This window comes from Diabrotica undecimpunctata, chromosome 5 (assembly GCF_040954645.1).
Source record: "Diabrotica undecimpunctata isolate CICGRU chromosome 5, icDiaUnde3, whole genome shotgun sequence".
In the NCBI taxonomy this organism is placed as follows: domain Eukaryota; kingdom Metazoa; phylum Arthropoda; class Insecta; order Coleoptera; family Chrysomelidae; genus Diabrotica; species Diabrotica undecimpunctata.
Genome location: NC_092807.1, coordinates 92,258,744 through 92,283,463, shown reverse-complemented (window position 1 = coordinate 92,283,463; position 24,720 = coordinate 92,258,744). Strand labels below are relative to the sequence as shown.

Here is a 24,720-nt window from a genome sequence, read left to right as displayed (position 1 = left end):
ATATATATATATATAGATATATATATATATATATATATATATAGATATATATATATATAAATATATATATATATATATATATATATATATATATATATATATATATATATATATATATATATATATATATATATATATATATAAAATAAAGTTTTATTATGAGGTTGCAGTCATTAATAGGGCAGGAAAGTGAAAGTGAAACTCTTTGTTCTTTATCAAGCTTTCGCAAAATTTATTTGCTTCTTCATGCTAAAATATGGTATCAGTAAATACAATGAAATTATAATTAAATAGCATTGTATAAAACTAGTATAAAAACTTACGACATGAGGTTAATCCATTAAATTTTCAAATTTACAAAACATTAAAACTTAACTTAATAAAATTATATAGTTATGAAGTACAATATTTTAATTTTGACTGCAACCTCATAATAAAACTTTATTTTACATAACGTGTCAGTCAATAATACCTAACTACTTTATATATTTATATATATATATATATATATATATATATATATATATATATATATATATATATATATATATATATATATATATATATATATATATATATATAATCCACACAAAAAGTAAACAAAAGATAGGAGGAGTTATTCCAAGTTCAAAGGAATTCAATATTGTTTTTTTTTTCTGGGTTTGGTGTTTGCCTTCCTCGTTACTAAGAAACTCTGACGTTTGTTTAATAAATATAATAAGAAAGAGTAAACAGAACAGCCTTGTCGCTTTTACGCCATAGCTTGCGATTAGCTTGCGAGTAGAGTGCTGTTTTGTTTATTTTTTGTTTCTTCAATTGTGTATTATAATTAAATTATTTATTTTTTTAATTTTATATTTCTGTAATTATATTAACTTCTTTGCTTGTTAGGTAAGTTACTAAGATACCATAGAGTTTAGGTTTGTTTATATCAACTGGTGGTGGCTTATGTGTTGCTTGCGTTTCTTTGATTTTAGTTTTGGGTCTATACTCTGAAAAGATAAATAAAGTAAAATTTCTCTACTTATAGTGTTCTACATTTTTTAATTTTGTGCTTTATTTTGTTGCTGTTCTTTCTCTACCCTATATTTTAGTGCTTACTATACAGGCAGAGCGTGATCTAATAATATCAGTTCTTCCTATTAGGGTGCCGTGAATTTGTAAGTAGGCTTCCAGACTACATTGTCATGTCAGGTAAAATGTTAAATAGTCAGGATTACAGGATTAAATTTTTCTATTTTTAGCAGCATTGCAAACTATTTCATAACTGTAAATTCCTGTCCACTGGCGACTTTTACAAAGCCATAATATCTTTTTACGTATTAGATTCTTTTACCTTCTATCTTTCTTTTTAGTACTAGTTGATCAACAGAATATTATTCTTCTAGTAATATGTGCCCTATCTTTTCTATCCTGATAGCCCGCCCTTTTTAATACTTTCGTATTTTTCACTATCTCCTTTCATGACGTTCAAAGCATTGGATGTAAGCACCACATTTCAAAAACTTTAAGTTTGTTAATGAATCTGACGTTTAACGTCCATGATTCAATTCCGTACAGGAGAACAGGCTAAACTTGACACTTTCGCATTTTGTATCTCTAGTTAAAATCCGACGTGGCGTCAGTCAGAAATTTACCAAGTTTCAAAACAGCATTTTTGACTTGTTCTACTCTGCTGTTTATTTAGGCCTCAGGGTCTTAACTCTCATTTATCAGACATCCCAAGTATTTAAACTGTCTGACTTGCTTGATTTCTTCTCCTATAATTATTGTTTTTGTCGTGATATTTATTTTCAAATTAAACCTTATATCCTTGGCCTTCAACCCAAACTCTTGCCGATATTTTATTACTAGTTCGTGGTTTACGTCATCGAATGCTTTTTCTAAATGATTATTCTTAAATAATCTTGTGTATACTATATTTTAATGAAAATTGTTAAAAAGTGGCTCACCGGGCAATCTGACCCGTATTGTAATATGTCTAGATTTTGTTTATTAAATAACTTCATTGTTTCTGCATACATATCGACTGGTCCTGGGACTTTGTTACTTCTTAAGAGTTTGATAGCGTGTATAACCACAGATTTAAAAATATGTGAATCATTTAAATGGTGTCCCAATTGTAGTTGTTTTTGTGTTATGTGATTGTTAAAAAAATTAGCTGTATATATTTTCCAGGTATTAAGTATATCGCGAAGGTCCAATATTAATAATTTATCTTATTCATTGTGTATACCAGTAACTTGTTTTTTGTCGAAGTTCCCAGCAATTTACTTCACTTTTTTTGTCGAGATTAAAGTTGTCACCGAGTTTATATAGGTTTTTAGCTTCGGTTTAAAGTGTAGTCATCCAGATCTCCTTCGCCGCTAGAATTTCTTTACAAATTTTCCTGTGTACATTTCGGTACCCTAATTGGTCCTGCCTGATCTTACACAGCCTGCCTTGTTTTATGATCTCTAATATTTCTTCCACCATCCAGGCATTTTAAGCAGTTGTTTTATTTTGGAGAAGAACAGTTTGTTCTAATCATCAAATGATTTTTTAATGGTGGTCAACGACTTTCACAGTTGCTATATTAAATCTATTGTTTTTCTCTTTTGCATATGCTTATCTTGTATTGTCATTTTCCTTTTGCTTCTTTCGTTTGGAAGTAACATGCCTTAGTTTAATGCAGTAAAACTTCTGTTACCGGACACCTCCCTACAACGGAAACCTCTGCTGAACGAACAGTTTTTAGGTCACCGAATATTTCATATGTGAGTAAATAGGAAGACATCTCCAAATAACAGACCCTCTTCACAACGACTCCGGACAAAATTAGCCTTCAGTTTTTCTAAGAAATTATTGTAATTTTACCTGATAACAATGGGCCAACAATAAAAAATTAAAATTGGGGCTCCGGAAATCTAAATATCTACATAACTTATTATAGCCATTAAACTAATTATATAAGTAGGTACTTATCGTCATAAAACTAGGCACTTAAGGTCCATCTAGTTTGACTTGGAAAAATCCATTTTAGAATTTATTCATCCTTTATAATAATATACATTTCTAATATAGTTGCAATATTCTGATCTAAGGGTAACAATATCTTCGACTAAAAGTAAGTTTTTAAGTTCAGAAGAAAAAATATCAGTTATAGAAGCATCTAAAAAAAATAATTATAGTTTTCGAGATTTGGCCGAAAAGTTTGAAATAGGAAAAACTTAAGTTGGTGATATTTTAAAGAAAAAGTTCGGTTTAACAAAGTGAAAGCATAGTGAAAGTAAAAATGTTCAATAAAAAAAAAAAAAAACTAAAGGTGTCGCCAATGATGCTATACTGTAGGATTGGTTTTGTAAAGTGAGAAGTAAGAATATTCCATTGTCTGGACCGATAATAAAAGAAAGAGCTTCAGAGGCGTCGAAAGAACTCAGTTTGAATTTAAAAACTTTAAATGGTTGGCTTGATAAGTTTTGCTCAAGACGTAACATTAAGTTTCGAGCAATTTCTGGAGAAGCTGCAAATGTTAACCTTGACGAAGTTTCAAAGTGGCAAAGAAAACTGCCAGAGGACAGAATCGAAATCAGCATGTTGCAGCCTTACTATTGCTGTGTATGTTGCTGTATATTGCAGATTACAGTAGGAGGTTCAAAACCTAGACCATTTAAATATTATTAAACACAAATTTTCAGACTCTGAACATTCTTATATGGAAGTTCACTATGTACATAGTAGTATCGAAACCGCTAAAAATCACAGATCTATCTATGGAATGCCGGATTACTTGTCTGTTTTTCAAAATGCAAGAGGGACTAAAAATATCAAGGTTGATGATAAAAAAGTATGTATAGAACCATACAAATGTAAAGAATTTAAATACTACGACTTTTATGACTTAAAAAATTTTGTCACACACTTTAATTAAAAACCGAACACAAGACCAAAACGGCGAAAAAATAATGTGGTTGAAGATATAAAGAATGAGATTCGTAAAAGCATAGCATAGCAAAAAAGAGAGACTTGGTACAGCTATGTGATAAGGGAGGGATACCGGAGGAACATCACGGGTGGTATCGTGATTTGAAAACGGGAAATGATGTAACAGAAATCTTGCCAGAGCCTGCTTTCAGTGAAGAATCGGACGAGGAAGCCTCATAATAATATTCTTATTATTATAATCTATAATATTGTTATTATTATATTCGAAATAAATTTGTTTTTTCTATAAAACTGCCTATCATTCATATAAATAATAACTACTATAACTACAAACAGCTGTTAATAAAATTTTCAGGGAAAACCAGTTAAATGTCATAAATATCGACTAATATCTTAAAACATTGCTATTACCTAGTAAAAGCCTCATATCTCGATCACAAAACTAGAAAATAATATTCTTGGTTTATTATTTTGTGTTACATATGTTATTTGAAGAGTAACTGATTTATTTAGATTTACAGGTAAAACCAGGTAAGTGATAGCATTTCCAACTTAAATTTAGGACTAGTCAGATAGGTGTCTTAACTTTTTCAAACTAATGATAGAATATCATTTCAGATATATGCATCTTTCACTAGAATACCTAATATCAAAAACAAGCTGACTGCTGAATTATTCACAATAAAAAACTAAACTTTAAAAACGTTTTTTCTCGATTTCGGTATTCCGACATTTACCTGGTTTTCGCAGATACCGACGATATATTAAGGTGATGCAAGAGTGAGTCAAAAAATATCTAATGCAATTCTAAATTTTGAGTTAGAAATTGTGAAAAATAATGTTCAAAACAGAAAAAAAAATAAATTTGATGATTTTTTTAAGAAGTAATTTTTTTTTTTACATTAGCATTATTTTTTGTTGTACTTGTGTATATGCTTATGCAAATATGTAGGAAAATGTATAATTATATTAGAGATCAAGCAAATTGAAATCTCCTTTTTATTTCAATTGATTAAGCGATAACTCTACACAACGGACAATTATTTCTCCGTTGGTGTTCGCTATGGAGAAGATTCACTGTATTTGCAATTAAGGGATTGTGGTCAGAACCTATGTCTGCTCCAATTAATACAGAAACATTAGTAAATAAAATAATAAACTTTGAAAAGATTCGTTGAAATGCCTTGATGTCCGTCTAGAGACGACTTTTATGTGTAAAGCTTTCTGGGCGATAACTTATACTAATTCTCGTTTTTTTTTGCTTTGTCAAAAGGACTGTTTTGTCGTTAACTATCTTTTTTTAAATATTCAACAGACTCATTCAATATATTTCATTTTTTGTTAGTACACTTGATATACCACAATTCTGTTTTAGTTTTTTTTGTACGAGTTTGAAAATAGGTAATTGATCGATTTACGATTAGTTTACCGTGAGATATAGTTGCTATAAAATACTATTTTATCATATTAAAATAATATATGACGACAGTTTTGATAGAACTTTTATTGACTAAGCTAAACGTATGTACAGAACTGAGTTTCGAATGATACTCTTAAAAATACATCACAAAACGTCTAATAGAAGCCCCTAGTGGAAGGGAGGTCGTTTCTGAAAACCATAAAATTTTATCTTGGGAAAGCAAGTATTTTCCTTCTCAGAAATCCATAAATACGTAGCGGGCACGAGAACAATATACCGCTTGATTCGACTAACTGTAAATATTAAAACTACCTAATTTTTAAAGACAAGGATTATTATCTACAAATTTTCCTCAGAAATATATAAAACTGATAAACATTTTAATCTTTTAATAGATTTCTGGAAGCTAATTTACCCAAACTTTAAGAATTACTTATTAAATTAAGTAAAGAGTAAAGAGTAAAGAATTAAGTAAATTTTAATGAGACGAAACATGCCGCCCGCCTCAAACTACTTAAGTTCAAAATGAAGTTGTCGGTTGATGTCGCTAATCTAGCTGATCGGAAGTAGACACAACTTATTCAAACAGCGTCTGTACTCTCCAGTTTTGTTTCTCAAAGTTGCCACTCTGACAATGCCGTCCTCATCAGGGTGCACCGACGTGATGCGTCCAACTGCCCATTATAACGGTGGCAAATTGTCCTCAAGAATTAACACCAAAGCGTCGACCACTATTTTATTATCAGTAGCATTAACATTATTGCTGCTGATCAATTGATGAAGATATTCCTTATACCATCGTTTCCAGAAGTGCTGCTTCAACTGCTGGGCGTGCTACCAAGCTGATAATTTATTGGTTGACATATCCAAAAAGTCAGTCTCAGGATAGCTTGTCATCGGACCCCCAATTAAAAAATTTTCAGGGGTAAGGGGAAGAAGGTCATTTGGGTTAGACGACATAGGAGAAATAGGACGAGAATGTAATATTGCTTCTATTTTAATAAGATAGGTTTCTAATTGTTCATATGTTCGCAAAGTATCACCTACAGTTCGAGTTAAATGATGCTTAAAGGACTTAACCGCGGCTTCTCAAATTTCTTCAAAGTAGAGAGATTTGGGCGGTATAAAATTCCAAGCGAACCTTTCAACATCCGAATATTTTCTAATGGTATTTTGATAATCTGACGAGTTAAATAATTCATACAGCTCGCGACTTGCTCCCACGAAATTGGTAGCGTTATACGAATATACTTCTGCACATTTTCCTCATCTAGCACAAAAACGGCGAAAGCTAGCTAAAAATGCTTTGGTGGTTAAGTCGCTTACTAGTTCTAAATGAACTGCTCGTGTAGACATGCATACATACACTGCGACGTATACGTTTAATCGTCTACGATTTCAGAACTTTTTTTCCTTAATAAACAAAGGACCGCAATAATCGACTTCAGTTTTAAGAAAACGTCGAGAAGGAGTTACTCGGTATTCGGGAAGGATACCCATTTTATGATTAGCCGGACGAGGTTTTACGCGAAAACAAGGGATGAATCAATGTAAAATTTTTCGAGTTACATTACGTCGAGTTACACGATATAAGGTGGTTTGGGGACCAGCATGTTTTAATTTTACGTGTTCTTTACGTATAATTAATAGAGTAATGTAATGATTAGCTGGCAGCAAGATTTGTTTTTGCTGTTTTTGCGACTCAGATAACGAGAATCGATTAGGTCTGCCACGAACCCTTAAAATTCCGTTGTTATCTAGGAATGGATTCAAATGCAACAATTTACCTTTACCCCTAACGAAATCCTTGTTTTTTAAAGTATTGATTACTTTAAAAAATTCCGGGAATTGCGTCATCTTAATTATTAAAGATTGCGAATTTACCAACTCTTGAGCATTTAGCTCGTTTAAGTTGGGCTTATCTTTTACCTTTAACTTTGCGTTGAAATTAAGTCGACGAACATAGGCCATCACGCAAATTTATTTATGCATCGAGCTGTATTTTTCTAAAATATTATTATTTTTTAACAATACCTGCATACACTGTATTGATCGAGGCCTTACCATTGTTAGTTCGGTAATTTCGATCGGATCCATAACTCTTTTCGGCCATGAAGACTGGGTTCGCGATAACCAAGACGGACCGATTTGCCAAATATTATTATTTTTTTAAATTCGGAGGGAAGTTGACTGCGCGATAAAAAATCTGCCTCATCTTGAGCTAATTGCTTAAAAACCCGAGTTGATAAATATGATGCTGGAGCGGTACCGTACGTGACAATATTAAGAATGTACGTTTTGAATGGCTCTTGTGGATTTTTCCGAAATAAATTTTTTTGATAAACTGCGTCATCGGGATGTACAAGAATTTTACGATACATTTTCTCTGCGTCGGCTGCCAATACGAATATATGTTGATGATAACGAAGAAGAATGATAAAAAAGTCATACTGCAGCTTGGGACCGACCATTAAAGTATCATTAAGCGATATTCCCGTTGACATTTTTACCGAGCCGTCAAAAACTACGCGAGTTTTAATTGTGAGACTATCTTGTTTTAATACCGCGTGATGAGGAAGATAAAATCCAATTTCTTGACCATTTACATCATTTGTATAAGACATGTGTATTAATTTCTCATACTCAGTAAAAAAAGCAGAATAGTCCATCTGCAAAACAGGATCTTTACGAAAACGTTTTTCTAGCGAATAAAAGCGTTTTAACGCGCTATTGTGTGTGTTTTGTATACAACTTAATGAGGTCGCTGGTTAAATGATAATCGATAAATAGTAATAACGAAAAAAATGAAATAATTTGTTTGTAAGTAAATTAGCGAAAAATAGCAAATGTTCGTAAATAGATATGTAAAATAAAATGCAATTCAAATAACAATTGGCAGATTTAATATCTTATTGTCAATTCTATATGAGATTCACTTACCTTTTGTCTGTGGTTGGGCCTCGCTCGGAGTCTCTAAGGTCTGAGGGTAAAAATGGGATGCACACCCGATGCTGGCTTGCTTGCGTCTCTTCACGATGAGAGGTTCTTGTAGACTGGCCGATCATACGAAACAAAATATGTATGTACGCGAATCCATTGGGGTGGTTCTTCTGTTCTTAGGACCTCCGTGAATAGCCGTAAATTAAGCTTAAAGTGGCATCTTAAATTTTCTACACAAAGAATGGGTACGTTTCCTTAAGAACTCTGAAGTGTTTGGGTTGATAAATGTTTCCCAAAAACATGTTGTTTTCAGACAAGTGAATTCTCAGAACTTGACAATAATTAATCAGCCAATTTGAGAATTTAAAGGATGAACTAAAGCCATATTATACTTAACTAATATACTATGATTGAATAAAAGATTTAAAACTAAATAAGGTCATATTCTGAATATTAAAAATAAAATATTTAAATCAGTCTTGATACTTTTCCAAACAGTGTGAATCACCTAATTTAGATTTTTTGTCATTAAATGGCAACCTTACGATGTATCTACCATTAAAATCTCGAGTAGTGTGACACTGGTAATGCTCTTCGCATGCCTTTTCTTCGGGTGACAAAATTTTGATGCTTGGAATTTCTTTCATTTCTCAGAAGCGATTTAAATTAAAGTCCGACATTGGACTATATAATGTAAGATGATACGAAATATGGTGCAATCGAGACGAATTATTTATTTCACCTGCAACAATCCAACCCAGTTGAGTTTTTTGGAGAACAGCATTAGGCTGATTTTTCAACGATATTTTGCCTACACTGAGCAGTTTGAAAAATAATTTGACTCCCAAAAGAGCATCTACTTTTGCAGGTTTGCAAAATTTAGGATCAGCTAACATATTTTTTGGTATTTCAAGTTGAGTAGGATTTATTTAAATTAACGGCATTGTTTTGCTGATTTGTGATAAAATCAAGAATTTAACAGTTTTTTGAGATTTGTTAAAACGCGATTTGATTGTAGCATGAGCAGAATTTGTTATTTTAGTCGATAAATCATCTATCTCGGAAACTGTGAAATTAACGGGTTTTTGATCTAGATTCAAAAATTAAGCCACGGATTCGGTAATAAAATGTGCTTGAGAACCAGCGTCCAAAAACACTCGACAAGTTTTAGCTTTTCCGCGACCGTTTACGATATCTACCACCGCGGTAGCTAATAGTACTTCCGTGAATAAATGAGCGTGCAAATTTACGCTAGTACTAGGTGTATCCGTGTTTGTATTTTTATTGTTATTCGAAGCTTTTTTTGGTTTATTGAAATGTAACAAACTATTTGATGACAAATGCGACAGTTGGAAGCGGTGCATTGTAAGACGCGATGATTTTTACGTAATCAGTCAATACACCATCCACCTTTTTTAGCAACGTCGTAACGTTCAATAGGCGATAACGATCTGAATTCACGGCAGGAACTTACATAATGCTCACCTTCACAAAAAATACAACTATTTTGTAAAGTAGTTGCAGTATACGTTTGATGATTTAGCGAATGCAGAGTCATGTTCGACGATTTTGATTTATTTGGTGGAGGATTTTTGATAGTAGCTTGCTGAGTTCGCGTGTTTTCGAGTTGAGCTTTTTTCTTTAGAAACGACATCATTTGTTTCATTGTTGGATTACGCGATTCGTTAGTACTATCCTCCCATCATTCGCGGAGACTATTGGTAAATTTTTCTTTGAATAAAATGACGAGCAACGAATTTTACGAGTCGATGGGTTCACCAAGATTTTTTAATGTTCTTAAATATTTTTGAATATGATCCAAGAATGCGCGAGTTGAAAATTCTTTTGACATGCACGGTGTGTCAATTAGCGATTTGATGTAACTATCTCGAATGAATTTTCGATCGTCATAGCGTTCTTGTAACAAAGACCTCATAATTTTGAGCAGACGCTTTGATAGAAGATATTATGTCAGCAGCTTATTCTTCTAAACAACTTTTCAAATAAAATAGTTTTCTCACGGAAGAAAGGCTATTATCTTTATGAACTAATGAATTAAATAAATCAAAAAAGCCTAACCACGTGTCTGTAACCCCAGTAGACCTAGGTAGAGGAATACTTGGAAGGGATACTGGCGGGAAGTTTGTTGCAAAATTATTTGCTACAGGAGCAGTTAATGCAATGTTGTTTGCGGATTGAATTTCTGTCGACGACGACGATAAAGGAAAGCTAGAAAATATTGGTAGTGCATCATCCACCGTTGACGATTTTAATTTTTCCGTAATTCGACCCGACAACAACTTGTGGCGATTGCGTATGTTTTATAATATTGTTCCTCAAATTCTATACGATAATAAGTAAGTTCATCCGAATCCTTAAGTAATATTTCTAATTCCGTTTGAACGATTTCAAAATTTTCACGTACCTTTTCTAGGTCCTGATACTGTTTATCTAGGCTTAAAAAATCTGTTTCAGGATTGTATTTATTTAAAAAAATTTCATATGTTGTTAAAGATCGTTTGACATTACCGCGTTTGACATTAAGGGATTTAACTTGGTCTTCAGTCATTTTAAATCTTTATAATATATAAATAAAAAGAAAAATAAAAACAAACAATTAAAAAACTAAAATTTAAATTTAAATTTAAATTATGCGATCAGTTTGTCAAAATCCTACTAATTAATTTTGAGCAAACTCGAAATAGGGAGCATATTAATTTTTATGAGTAGAAAAAGAATGGATTAATTGAGTGGTTTGAATGACTTACTTTGAACTGGTGACTTTCTATACTTCTGGTGTTGATAGCTACGATTTGATTTGATGATATGATGACCGTTGTTGTTAATGGCACAGGAATACGACGACGATATATGATAAATCCTTGCCAATTCCGACGAAAATGCGATGATTTATTCTTGATAAACCTCACTTACGGCCACTTTACTTTGATTTAAAGCGATAAACTACAATACAATAAAAAGCCCTATTTTTTCGACAATAACTAATCTCAGTTCTTCAATTACGGCACGAAAACCACTAGTTAAATTCAGAAAAACAAAAGACAGGGAATATTATCTACAAATTTTTGCCCAGAAATATGTAAAATTTTAATAGATTTCTGGAAGCTAATTTACCCAAACTTTAAAAATTACCGATATCAATCTAAAATAATAAAATAAAATTGACAAACAACATGAAGTAAATTATAATGAGACGAAACAGTAATTAAAAAATCCACATAATGGATGATGGTAGAAATACTAATAACTTTATTGTTACAATCATAGCGTAAGTTTATATAGTGACTTACCCGAGTGAATACCTTTTACATCTGGATTTTCTTCGCTGGTATATAAACATATTGGGCTAACAAACTCATTAAATATAAAATCTTCTTTAACTTTAATAAGGGCTATGTCGTTGTATTTTATTGGCGGTTTATACTCAGGATGAACTATGATAGACTCAATTGTTCTTATCTGCGCTTTTGACAGGTCCGCTTGATCTGTTACTCCAGCTCTTACTATTTCAGGTGCATCTCTAAAAAATAAATTATCATTTGTGTTCAAGGTTTTGAAGTTATACTTCTATACGCACGGTCGGTGTTGGAAATTTGCACGGGAGTGAATCGGTGAAACCAGTACATACGTAAGATATGAGTAAGAGAGAGACCGAATATATATTTTCTCTCTCTCTTTAACACTAACGCGTCGAGAGGCAGGGAGTGAATCCCTGCCTCTCGACGCGTTAGTGTTCTGAGCTGTTGGACGTGAATCCCTGTCCTGGCATTTGGTTTTCACCTCTGGCTGGGTTGATTAGTTGAGTTACTGTGACCAAATGCCCATCTTGGTAGTTAGTATTCGCCTCTGGTTACGTTGAGTAACTGAGTTACCGTTGCTAACTACCCATCTTCCTGTCTTTTGTCTCTTTTTCTTTTTTGTTCTCCTGAAGAAGCTACATACAATTGTAGCGAAACGTCGAGATGAACCCACTTTTGGGTCACTCACAAATGACACGGTCCAAACCCGGAAGACGAATAAACTATAATTCTGACTCTGGCCGTGGAAGCCTACGATTTCATTTGTAAGATTTTGTCTTTTTCAGCAGCTTTTGATAATAATTGTAAACACAATTGAAAGCTCGAGATAAAAAATAGTTAACCAATAGCCCTTTTATTGACTCCAACCCATCCAAAACAGTTATTATATAACTAATTTTTGAAATCACAACTTTTCAGGAGAGCAATTTGAAGTTTTTTTGAATTTTGGTTTTCCATTATTTTGTTTTTTAAACATTAACGTTTACTTTGTGCATACTTTTGAATTCATTCAGAAACTTTTACATTAGTATAAAACTGGTTTTTTTGTTTCATTATTTTTATAAAAAATTAGGTGGACATAGACTAGTGCTGCATCAGACTTATTAGTGCAGAAGTAGCTTATCTGGACTTATGCTAGTTATACACTAACAATATTCTTCATTTTTACAAAAACACGCAGTTGCTATTTAAGTAGAGCCGCAGTTGCTATTTAAGAGAATGAAGAAACGATTAAATAAATTACTACTGTTCATAAAAATAAAAATATTTTATTAATATGTCACTGATTAAAAAATAAATTATAAAGACAGTAATTTTTTAAATTAACTTCCCTCACGACTTTAAATAGAAATCATGGTACACGGTCGGAGTGACCAATCATTTACATAGATATTTCAAGTTATCTAATTTCTTTCTACTAATAGGTAAACTTTTAGCATTCAACATTTGCAGGTTATTATGTACTGACAAAGTTTTTCTTTTTGTCCTGCACTAAGTATTAATTCTGATAAAATTCATATTATCATAATTGTATTTTATAAAAACAGCATTGGGTACAGCAACAGCAACACGTACCTTCTGCCACTTGACCTTTTCTCCATTTTCAATTTGGTCCATTTCGTTACAAGTATGTTTTCTGAATTCAACAAAATTTCAGTAATATTGTATGAAATCTTTCTACATGCTGTTCGTGCAATAAGGTACCACTGACTTGGTACGTATATTGCAACATTTTTTGAAGTCCTCTCAACATTACTATGTGTACTATCATCTTAGTTTCGGGTATGTCCCTTTTCCAAGAAAAAGTGGAAAATTTTAATTTTATGTTTAGCGGCCAGATCTTTATACATTATTACAGCATTTCTGTTGAGATTTTGTCCCCCACAGTTGTCAGAAAGAAAAACACATTTCTTGTTTTCCTTCCAGAGCCTTTAATTTAGAAAGCTACTTCATCGGATCCTCTCGGTCCTCTGTCTTATCCCACATGCAGCAATAACCTTTTTTTAAATACTCAGATTGTAAACAGAAAGCTTTCTACGATAATACAACTAAGATACATCTAAATGGGGGTTTGAAGAACTTGTTGCATATCAAAAACTGCTTCAAAATAGGTATCATCATTTTCACATCCTTTCTCTGATTTTTCTTGTTTCTCTTGCAAGCATCTTGTTCTTTAAATGGTCTTCAATTAAATCTTTCATTTCATTCCTCTCTTCTTTATTACTGTTTTTATGTTTTTCGCATAGGTCACACAAATCCTTTTTTGGTTTGAAGAATCCAAGGTTAAAATTTGTGTTGAATAAAGATCTATACATTGAAAACTTCGCGAATTGTTGAACATTTTTATTCATAGTCTTCTTTTATATAAATCATACATTTTTGTAATATTTGGATTTAATCGAAATATTGCCTCTGTGTATCTTTTTCGGCAATAACGGCTTTCTACCTTTGTAAACATATTGTTATGATTCATCACTGACTGTTCTATTTTGTAAGATAATTTTGTAGCTCAGACTTTTTTCCTCTTTGATCTTTGCCAACTGTATTCAGTATTTTATCTGTTTTGGAAAATGCATTTTTTACCATTTGATGTGAAAGACACAATGTATTCAGGAAAAACATTTTACAAACTCTTTCTTTCTTTTCAGAAGTAAAATGATAATAGAAATAAGACATGGACCTGCGTGATTATAAGACATGTACCTGCGTGATTGTTTTCTACTACTACTTGTCGAGGTTTCTTCATCATGCTTATCGTTAACATCATTAGTGCAGTCATCAATTTTATAAATCCTTACTCTCGAGCGCATAATAGGCTTATCAACATTATCTATAATAAAATCTTAAGGTATACCTAGGCCAATAACAAAAATTACTATTTGGTAAAATGTAATTATAAAAGTTACCTACATGATCTAAAACTTAAGTTAATGAAATTAAACTATTTAATTGCACAAACAGGAACTATTAAAATTATATTAATAATTACTAATACCTACTTACATTGTTGTGACAGTGCCACCATAGACTTCTCACGACTCAACATAATTATTTGAATTCTCAAACAGGAAAATATTATTTTTAGAGTACAATTTTTACTGTTGATTTTGAGATACAAATAACACTAACTAACCTATAGGTAAAATAATAAATTTGACTTACTCACAATCAATTTAATTTTACTACCAAAAAACGACCGGTTTCGCTTTCTAAAATTTGCAACGCATCTTCAGGTCAAACGGCACAAAGTAAATTAAATGCTAAAATTATAAAAAGCCCATATTAGGGTGCTGTCTTATAAAGATATAGATCAAAAAAGTTATGATAATTATGCTAATATTACATGTCTGTGTTTATTAATATGCATAAACTTGATTTAGAAGACAAAGTGAAAACCCACAAATTGGTAAAAGACAATCTATTGAATTGTAATAAATTAGAAATATACAAAATAGTACTTACATGCCGGTACAAGAATTTTTAGATATTGATTCGTGATACATAGTTCAAACTATCCCGTATTGCTGATAATGGCTGATATTCGGTCAATGTTATAACTGTCTGACAATTAACGAGGAAGTTTCTTGTGGGGAGAGATGTTAACAAATGGAATAGGATTAAGGTATATGTGATTGTTTGTTAAATGAAAGTGATGTTTTATATTATTTAAATTATAAAAGTTATTTATATTTATTCAAGAGATATATTTTAAAAATGTGTGAAATTTATTGAAATTTTTTACAGAAAGAGGACAGTTACTTGACAATAAATGTAATTAGTTGTACTATTTTGTGGGTTTGCAATTTCTTTGACTTAAAATAATCAAATTTTTTTAATAAAAAGCATTTAATTTCTGTTTTGGCAGAAAATTGTAATGTCAAATGTTCAAATTATAAAACTTAAACAAAATTAGGGACAAACAGAACACAATTAAAAGGACAAAACAGACATAAAACTTTTAAAAAGGGGGCTTATTGCTACTACATCACTTGGTAGGAGAGGAACTAGTAAAATTAAGTTTTTTGTTGCCTACTAGTATTTTAATAGGTAAATTTAATAAGCTAATGTAGGCTAAAGTGTGACAGTTGTTCTTCTATTTCTTAGTGTTGTAACTAAAGTTAACTAGTTTTTGAAGCCAACAGACCTTAGCAGTTAAACAATTAAATGAAAATGAAATTTTAAGCTAATATGTATAATATTGGCATACTTTTAACAATCACTAGATCAATTAAATTTAACTTTAAAATTTAAATGTGACAATCGAAATAATTGAAATAATTTTTATATAACAAATTTTGAAATTTTTTCTTTTAAAGTCAGAATTGCAAAACAAACTTTAGATGAGTATTTGGTAACGAAATATTAATCAAAATATGTAATAAATATACAAATTTTGAAAGAATTTAAAGAAAAACTTATTATCGGCGTGGATGAGCCATCTGTAATGGTATGTTTAAAATTTTCCATTTTAGTTTTATTATATTAATGTGTAAACAAGAGAAATAGATAAAATTGTTTATAGCAACAAATTCCAGAGATTCACCGAGTTATTAATTAAATTACTCTTTATATGACAGTTGAGCGCCGGATATAGGCATGATGCATGATTGCCGGTAACTAATGTGCTATTTAAACAGTGTAACAGTAAATTTTAGTCTTATTTTGAGTTTATAATGTACCAAGACAAGATGTAACGTCCACGTCTATATTGGTAAGTCTGTACAATAAATGTCTGCAACACTTCGAACAAATTCAAATTTACAGTCACTTATATAAGTTTAGTATCTCTATTCGACAACGTGAATTGTATATGATTTAAGATTAAAATAAGTTGATTTAATTAGTAATACTAGTCTGAACGATTCTTCAATGTTGTGTTAGAATTTTAAACCACGTGTTGACTTAAATCAAATTCTATAAATGAGTAGATATACTAAAAGCCAGGTGGACTATATTAGAAAATTTGTGGCAAATATGTTGAGGTACCATACCAGTCAAGTACTAATATTTATTTAGTTTTAGGAAAAAAGAAAGTTTATTGGAAATACATCAGGAAGAATATTGTGGATGTGAGGGTGTCGTCGGATCCAAATTTGAAATCTTTCGTTGAAGATTGGAATAATTAATAAGATGTATTAGCTGTATTAGTTTGTGTTGACTATATATAAAGTTATGAAATATATATATTGTGGATTTTACATAATGTTGAAGTTACTTTTACATACCACGTGGTGATAATGGATGCAATATGACATCTATGAAAACAAAAAAAAGGGGATCAATCAAATATGTATTTAGATTAAGAGTAGACAACAGACTACTCTCAACAAACTTTCTGAGGTCACAAAGCAAAAGGTGATGTAGTTCATTAAAAGTTTAAAAGGACGCAAATCTCATTATTCCTTAGCAGACTCGAATAAAATTTACTTGCCTGAAAACTTAAACATAGTGAAATTACACAAAATGTATTCCAAAATAAACGTTGATAATAAAATTTCGTACGAATCCTTCCCCGAAAGTTTTGAGTCAAATTTTAATATATATCGTTCGAATATCCACGAAAAGATACTTGCAGCACGTGTGACTCCTTAAAAGCCGACATATCGATATCTAGATTATTAAATTCTTCTTCGGATCTTGAAACTAGGAAAACAGCAAGTACTGATATAGAAAAAAAAAGACACGTGAAAGGAATCTACTTCTAAAAAAAAAGTGAGCGATTTTACAGTCTAAAAAGAAGTTACCGCAGACGTGTTTCAAAGTTAATGACTATGAAATCTATAACAATGGATTATCAAAAAAACTTACCATGTCCAAATATTACAACCAACGATGTATACAATAAACGTCAACTAAAGTTCATCAGTTTCAACTTTCATATTCTGTCGAACTCAAAATCTGTATTTTATTTCTACGATGAATCTGTTGCTAAGAAAGGAGTTGACGATGTTTGTTCCATGCTGAATCACTTTTTTTATAATATTCTGCTCACGGAAGTAAAAGCACTAGCTATTTTTTGATTCCTGCGCAGGACAAAATAAAAATTTTACTGTCATTCGATTCTTGCATTACTTTACACCAAAAATTGTTTTGATATTGTAAAAGTAATATTCCCTATTAGAGGGCATCCATATCTTGAATGCGATTAAAACATAAGCCTTGTCAATCAGAAAGCATACACTGGGGTACCAGAGGACTGGAGAGACGAATTAAGAAATTGCCGTTTGAAACCTACACCATTTGAAGTGATTGATTGTAGTAAAAATTTTGATTTTCGAGATTGGACTACATTTTTATCGCCAACATATCCAACGAAGTGCCATCTTCTGACTCGGCCAATCAGAATGCTTTAATTTTGTAGCAAGGTAATTTTAAGGCGTGTCGAAAAAGGACACAAAATAATCACAATAAAATAGAAGTAGGAACATTAGGAAAACTTTATGAAGGCGCAATTTCTATTAAAAAATCCAAATGAAAAGATCTGAAAGATCCGACTGCATTCCTCAAGAAGACAGATTGGAAACATCCAGGTTGTTTTATCAACAATTAACAGTTGTCGAATAATCCGTAGAGAGCAATGACGAATTTGTCGACGATCCGCCAATAGACGTCTAATATAGGAGACAAGTGATACTACGCATCTGTCTGTATTATATTTTTTTTCTACCTCATTTAATTTTAATATAAGCTTATGTTTACCGTTTTTTAATAAAAAATATATTATTTACCGAAACATATTATTTGTGATTATTTTTATTTAAATTTGACTTTATAATTAGTCTATAAATCTTAATTTTCAATTTTCTCGAAATCAATCCAAATGAACTATTGCAGTTCTTCCCCTGGACCCTTCATATATATATATATATATATATATATATATATATATATATATATATATATATATATATATATATATATATATATATATATATATATATATATATATATATATATATATATATATATATAAAGGGGGGGTTGAGGTTAATTGGGTATACAGCTGATTAAAAGCCAAGTGTACTCTGTTTAACAATTCATTATATTTCGCCAATTTTCATTGGCATCATCAGATGAGAGCTACAATTATTTAAAACATGGTAAAATACAATTTAATAATAGTTTGTTGTTTATATACTTACTTAATTGAGGTTAATGGAAGTGCGATTTATTTCAATACCATCAAGTAAAAATTTTTTTGTTGGAATAATGTTGATTGTAGTTGATGTTGATTACAAATTAAAATATAGGAAACAAATACAATTTAAATTAAAAATAAAACAGACATAACGTTTAGTTCGGTAAATGTCATTAAGGTTAAGTACTAGAACTATCAAATATCGAATGTTATTAATTGTTTTTTGTGAAGATGATTAGTTCCATGGTGTTGACGTAGTAGTTGTTTATTTGATTAATATTTACTGTAAGGTGTGTTATAGTTGAAAAAATTTTGAAATTACATTATGTGTTGTATTAATTATTTAATAGTTATATGTGTCTATTTATAATGTTTGTTTTTCGATGTGTAATAAATAAGCATAAATCTCACTCAGATGTTCAACATCTGATTTCTTATTTATTAAATTATCCATTTGAGTGATAAATGCCATCTCGAGGAAGAGTCTTTTATTGAGATTATTTTCCATTGCAAGAATCTTTGTTTCACTGTAGTTCATTATGTGGTGTTCATCATGTACGTGTTTTGCAAGGGAACATCTATCAGGATATAATCTGCTGTCACTCTTGTGGGAAGTGATGCGACTTTTTAGGTGTCTGTTGGTTTGGCCAATATATTGTTTGTTACAACTTCCGCACGGGATTCGATAGACTATATTAGATAATTGATCAGTAGGTGTTTTATCTTTTAGTTTGGTGAATATCGAATTAATGTTTAACACTGTGTAATTAGCGATTTTTATGTTGTCGTCAACTGATTTGAAAATTCGTGTAAGTTTCGGTGTTAAGTCTTGTATGAAGGGTAATTTAAAGTATTTAAAAGGAGTTAAATTAGTGTTAGGGGTTGTGTCTAGTGTAGGTGTAGTGTTTTGTGGTGTGTGGTTAGAGATGGTTTGTGTTACAGATAATGTATCATTTGTTGTGTTGAATAGTATTTTAGTAAGTAATGTGTTTGGGTATGAATTGTCTAGAAAGAGCTGATGAAGGATTTTTAAGGTTTTTATAATAGAGTGATTGATCTGCAATCTGTAAAATTCTGTTTTTCATTTGTTTTATAAGATTAATTTTTGTGCTATGCTTATGATATGACCAATAGTTAATGTATTTTCCGGAACTAATAGGTTTCATATACCAATCTGTTGTTATTATGTTGTTATTGTTACGTATTAGTTTTGTGTCAAGGAATGGGATTGACTGATGTTTGTCTTCTGTTTCAACTGTAAATTTTATATGTCGGTCGAAGTCGTTAAAAATGTATAAGAGTTCATTAATCATGTCTTTTGGTAGGGCTAAGATTATATCGTCGACATATTTCTTTAGGAAGGGTATTTTAAATGGAAGAACAGGGATGAGTATATCTAAGAGGTCATCCATAACATATGAGGCCAGAATAGAACTCACACATCCTCCCATGGGGGTGCCTATTTTTTGTTTATATATTTTGTTATTAAAGGAGAAGTATGTGTTATTGAATAGGAATAGGACTAAAGCTAAGAAGTTATCTTTATCGATTTTGCAATGTTTACTTATGTCAGACCAATGTTTGTTTATGGATCTTAGACAAGCGTCTAGATAGATATTAGTAAAAAGGGAAACGACGTCCAGACTTATAAGGACGTAGTCATTAGGAAGTTTTAATCCATTAAATGTTGTTTTTACGTCGTTTTTATCACTCAAATGGATAATTTAATAAATAGGAAATCAGATGTTGAACATCTGAGTGAGATTTATGCTTATTTATTACACATCGAAAAACAAACATTATAAATAGACACATATAACTATTAAATAATTAATACAACACATATTGTAATTTCAAAAATTTTTCAACTATAACACACCTTACAGTAAATATTAATCAAATAAACAACTACTACGTCAACACCATGGAACTAATCATCTTCACAAAAGTCAATTAATAACATTCGATATTTGATAGTTCTAGTACTTAACCTTAATGACATTTACCGAACTAAACGTTATGTCTGTTTTATTTTTAATTTAAATTGTATTTGTTTCCTATATTTTAATTTGTAATCAACATCAACTACAATCAACATTATTCCAACAAAAAAATTTTTACTTGATGGTATTAAAATAAATCGCACTGCCATTAACCTCAATTAAGTAAGTATATAAACAACAAACTATTATTAAATTGTATTTTACCATGTTTTAAATAATTGTAGCTCTCATCTGATGATGCCAATGAAAATTGGCGAAATATAATGAATTGTTAAACAGAGTACACTTGGCTTTTAATCAGCTGTATACCCAATTAACCTCAACCCCCCTTTTTCATCTACCAGTTCAGCTGTTATTTTAGAGGATATATATATATATATACATATTTATTTATATTAATATATTAATAATTTGATGCACTTACCTATGACGGGACCTGGTTGCATGAGCTACAGTAATAACGTAATTTTTACTAATTATAAAACCACTAACAAGCCACTCAGTTCCATTTTCGCCCTTGTAACCGACCTGTACCTAAAATATTTAAACAACAAATATAGTGAATAATGTTAATATAAAAAACCAATTTATCAACTAAAATTGAGAAAACAACGTTTTACCAATAAAAAGAGTTACCAGAAAATATGCAGATAAAAATGGCAAAAGAAACTGAAATATATTTGTACTCGTATATCCATAAACTTGGTGTTTTTATTCTTAGATTTCATTTGTAAAAGGCAAAGGATATGACCAATCTGACAATTTTAATATGACGATAAATTATATGGAAATGTTGAATATTTCAATATGGGAATTGAATGACCTTTAAGGACCTTGAATTCCTAGTAGGCCTCTACACTAGATTCCGTCTTTTTGTTATTGTAATTAATATATTAAACGAATAATTTATTCAACTTATAGCATTCTTTTGACTACTCAAACACCAACTATTTGTTTAATATCAAATAATAAAATACCTTATTCTATTCAAATATAAACATGTGATACAAAACATTTTATATCAGAACTGTATGAAAAATAATTATATATTATTTAAAATGATTTAAAATTAAATATGTACAAGAACATTTTAACATTTTATTCTTTTACATATTTTTTAGGAATATATCACGAAACAGACATTAGTTTTCAACAATATAAGCAAAAAGCAGCTTTATAAATATATTTACCATATGAGGAAATTCTGCCCTTTCTGCGAACATACCACTAGATATTAAGGGAGTAAAAAGTGGAATAGGGCAACTGTTATTCCTCTTAGCACTCTCTGTGTAGATTTTACACACTGAAAAAGAAATAGTAGTATTGCTACGAAAAGCTGTTTTCAATGTTCTGTATACTTACTCTCGTTTGCTATAGCCCCTTGAGATGAGTCTAAAATAATAAAAAAAAAAAACAGATTTAACATATGAACATTCTGAATAGAAAGCGAAACGTCTTCAATAAATAGATGAAGTAGCCACATTCTTTGTCTTTTTTTTCTCCACTTTGACCGAAAAACCCACCACTCTTTGAGTGTTCCTTAATATATATATATATATACATATATATATATATATATATATATATATATATATATATATATATATATATATATACCTGTAAAAAGGCTGCTATACCGTTTGTGCCTCATTTTTCATCTAAAAGAATTTCCCTATAAGAGAATGCTAAGGTTCATTCTGCTCATTTTTTAAGCATTTTGTGGTGTGGGTAGAACAGTTCGTCGCTTAAAAACAAATTTTGATTTATTAACTTAAAGAAAGCTTCTAGCTGAGTACAAAATAAACAACTTAATGAATCCTACCAAGTGACATAGCAGATGAAAGGGGAGGAAATAACGAATATATAACGTAAGAAAAAACCAACAAGGCGACTACCACTATCTTCAATAATAATGAACGTATATCAACATACGACTTAAAGAAGGCCTCTGGTTGAATACAAAATAAACAACAGGTCGAATCCTAACATGCGATATCTCAAATGAAAGAAGAGGATATAAGGAATATATTCAGATAGAAAAAACAAGGCAACTACTAAGAGGGCACTACACAGTATCTTAATTATTAATATCCTATAGCGACATACGAGATATCATAGGGCACTGTGGATTAAAATAGATTTATCATAAGACAAATTTAGATTTATTGACTTACAGAAGGCCTCAGGCTGAGTACACAATAAACAACTGATCCAATCCTAATATGTCAGGTCAGAAGTGCACTAGACTGACTGTAGATGACAATTGATTGGATCCCCCATCGCATACAACGGGCAAAGTTTAGTGTGGTGTAGTGAAGTATAGTGTTAAATAAAATGTAAGACATATTAAATTTTATACAATCTAAAGGGTTTTTACTCGGATATTTAGTGACTGAACTCATGTGCACCTAATACCAAAAGACCGATGATAGGCTTTTTAGTCCGAAAACGTTCTGTGATGTAACCCGAAAAGGATTTAAAATTATATACCTTCTAAAAAGGATTTTAAATAAACTTTTGATATAGAATTCAAATAGTGCCCATGTTTTGCACATATAAAATGTAAAATATGTTGTGAATATTTTTATTGTTTATTTTAATAATTACAAACAGATAAATCATGTCGGTTTTAATTTGCAATAACTTTTTTTTGTATAAACGTTCTTAATTTATAAAATCTCATTTTAAAAAGTATTTTCAAGAATGTCGTCCATTGAACATTTAGAATGTGTAGTTTATTCACAATATTAGGATAATTAAACAAAGTCGCTTTTTTGCTTATATGTTAATAAAAAACGATGGCACAGTAAAACTTTCGTTACCCACGAGCCTTTTCTATTGATTCCCCATAGATCTTGCAGTTGAAAAATAGCGCTTAGTAATTTTTCGATTTTTAATGCTTCGTTTCCCGCCTGTCTTTTCTTTTACATGAAACAATTACATTTGTCGTATATTTCACCAATCTAAAACATTTTTCAGGCTATAAACACGTTTTATCTTTATATTTACTTAAGTTAAAATTCAAGATCTTTTTTATTTAAAATTTTCTAAATTTTAGAAGTTTGTGAAGAACTTAAATCATATGACTTTGTAGTCAAAACCGCCGAAATCCTACTTACATACAAACTAACACATTGTTAAATTTCTCTGTCTATTGTAATTAATACCATTAAAAAAATGCAAAAATTAGCTTACGCAATTAAATAATTTTTAAAATCGACTTACCTTGAAAATTTCCCATTGCGATATTTAAACAAACCCATAACAAGCAGATCAAGAAATTCGCAGTCTTCATTATCACTAACGATCTTATTTAACTGAAGACAATCAACTTAATGTATGCTCTCGCTCGCCAACTTAGTTATTTATTTAAATGATATAAATATGTTCTTGGAAAACCAGATGATCAGGTGATTATAATATTTTAATCATTGGGAATTTTAAAATGCTGATTATATCAATTCGGATTATAATATTATTCGAAGTAAATAATAAACAAAAGAATTATTTTTTATTTTTAGAAGTTTTTTAAAATAATAACAATGATCACAAAAATAAGAAACGATAATGTTTTTCAAGCACTTCAAAAAATAAAGTAAGGTAAAGCAGTTGGACCAGTTGATATTTCTGGAGACAGTGCATACAGCATTAGGAGAGGCAGGAACAAGTTGGCTAACAGGTTTAATTAAAATTATGGAAATAAGGCAAATGCCAGACGAATTGAGAAGCAGTATATTAGTATCTGTTTACAAAAAGAAGGGAGATAACAATGTATAAACGGCACAGCCATAAGATTACTTAGTTACACAATAAAAATCTGAGAAAGAGTAATTAATATACGACGTGAAGGAACCGAAATATTCCAAAAACAGTTTTTTTACCACATCAACCCTAGGGTGGTTAGCGGGGTGGTATATCTTTATTTTGGAAAAGTTTTTTACACATAGCGTATAATTAACACTTACATAACTGTTT

At 30.6% G+C, this 24,720-nt stretch overlaps 1 protein-coding gene across 2 annotated transcripts in view; it reads right to left on the bottom strand.

Moving 5' to 3' along the window:
- Window positions 1-24,126, bottom strand: part of LOC140440684 (venom peptide isomerase heavy chain-like) — a 49,331-nt gene extending 25,205 nt beyond the window's left edge. The window contains exons 1-5 of one of the 2 annotated variants that reach the window (XM_072531042.1): window positions 23,971-24,126; window positions 22,108-22,137; window positions 21,936-22,048; window positions 21,170-21,279; window positions 11,596-11,825 (exon numbers count right to left, since the gene is read on the bottom strand). In XM_072531042.1, the coding sequence (XP_072387143.1) occupies window positions 11,596-11,825; window positions 21,170-21,279; window positions 21,936-22,048; window positions 22,108-22,137; window positions 23,971-24,040 (553 nt within the window). In that variant the 5' untranslated portion in view covers window positions 24,041-24,126. The remainder of the gene's footprint in view (window positions 1-11,595; window positions 11,826-21,169; window positions 21,280-21,935; window positions 22,049-22,107; window positions 22,138-23,970) is intronic. The other variant, XM_072531041.1, reaches the window with a different exon arrangement.
- Between the last annotated feature and the right edge of the window lie 594 nt (window positions 24,127-24,720).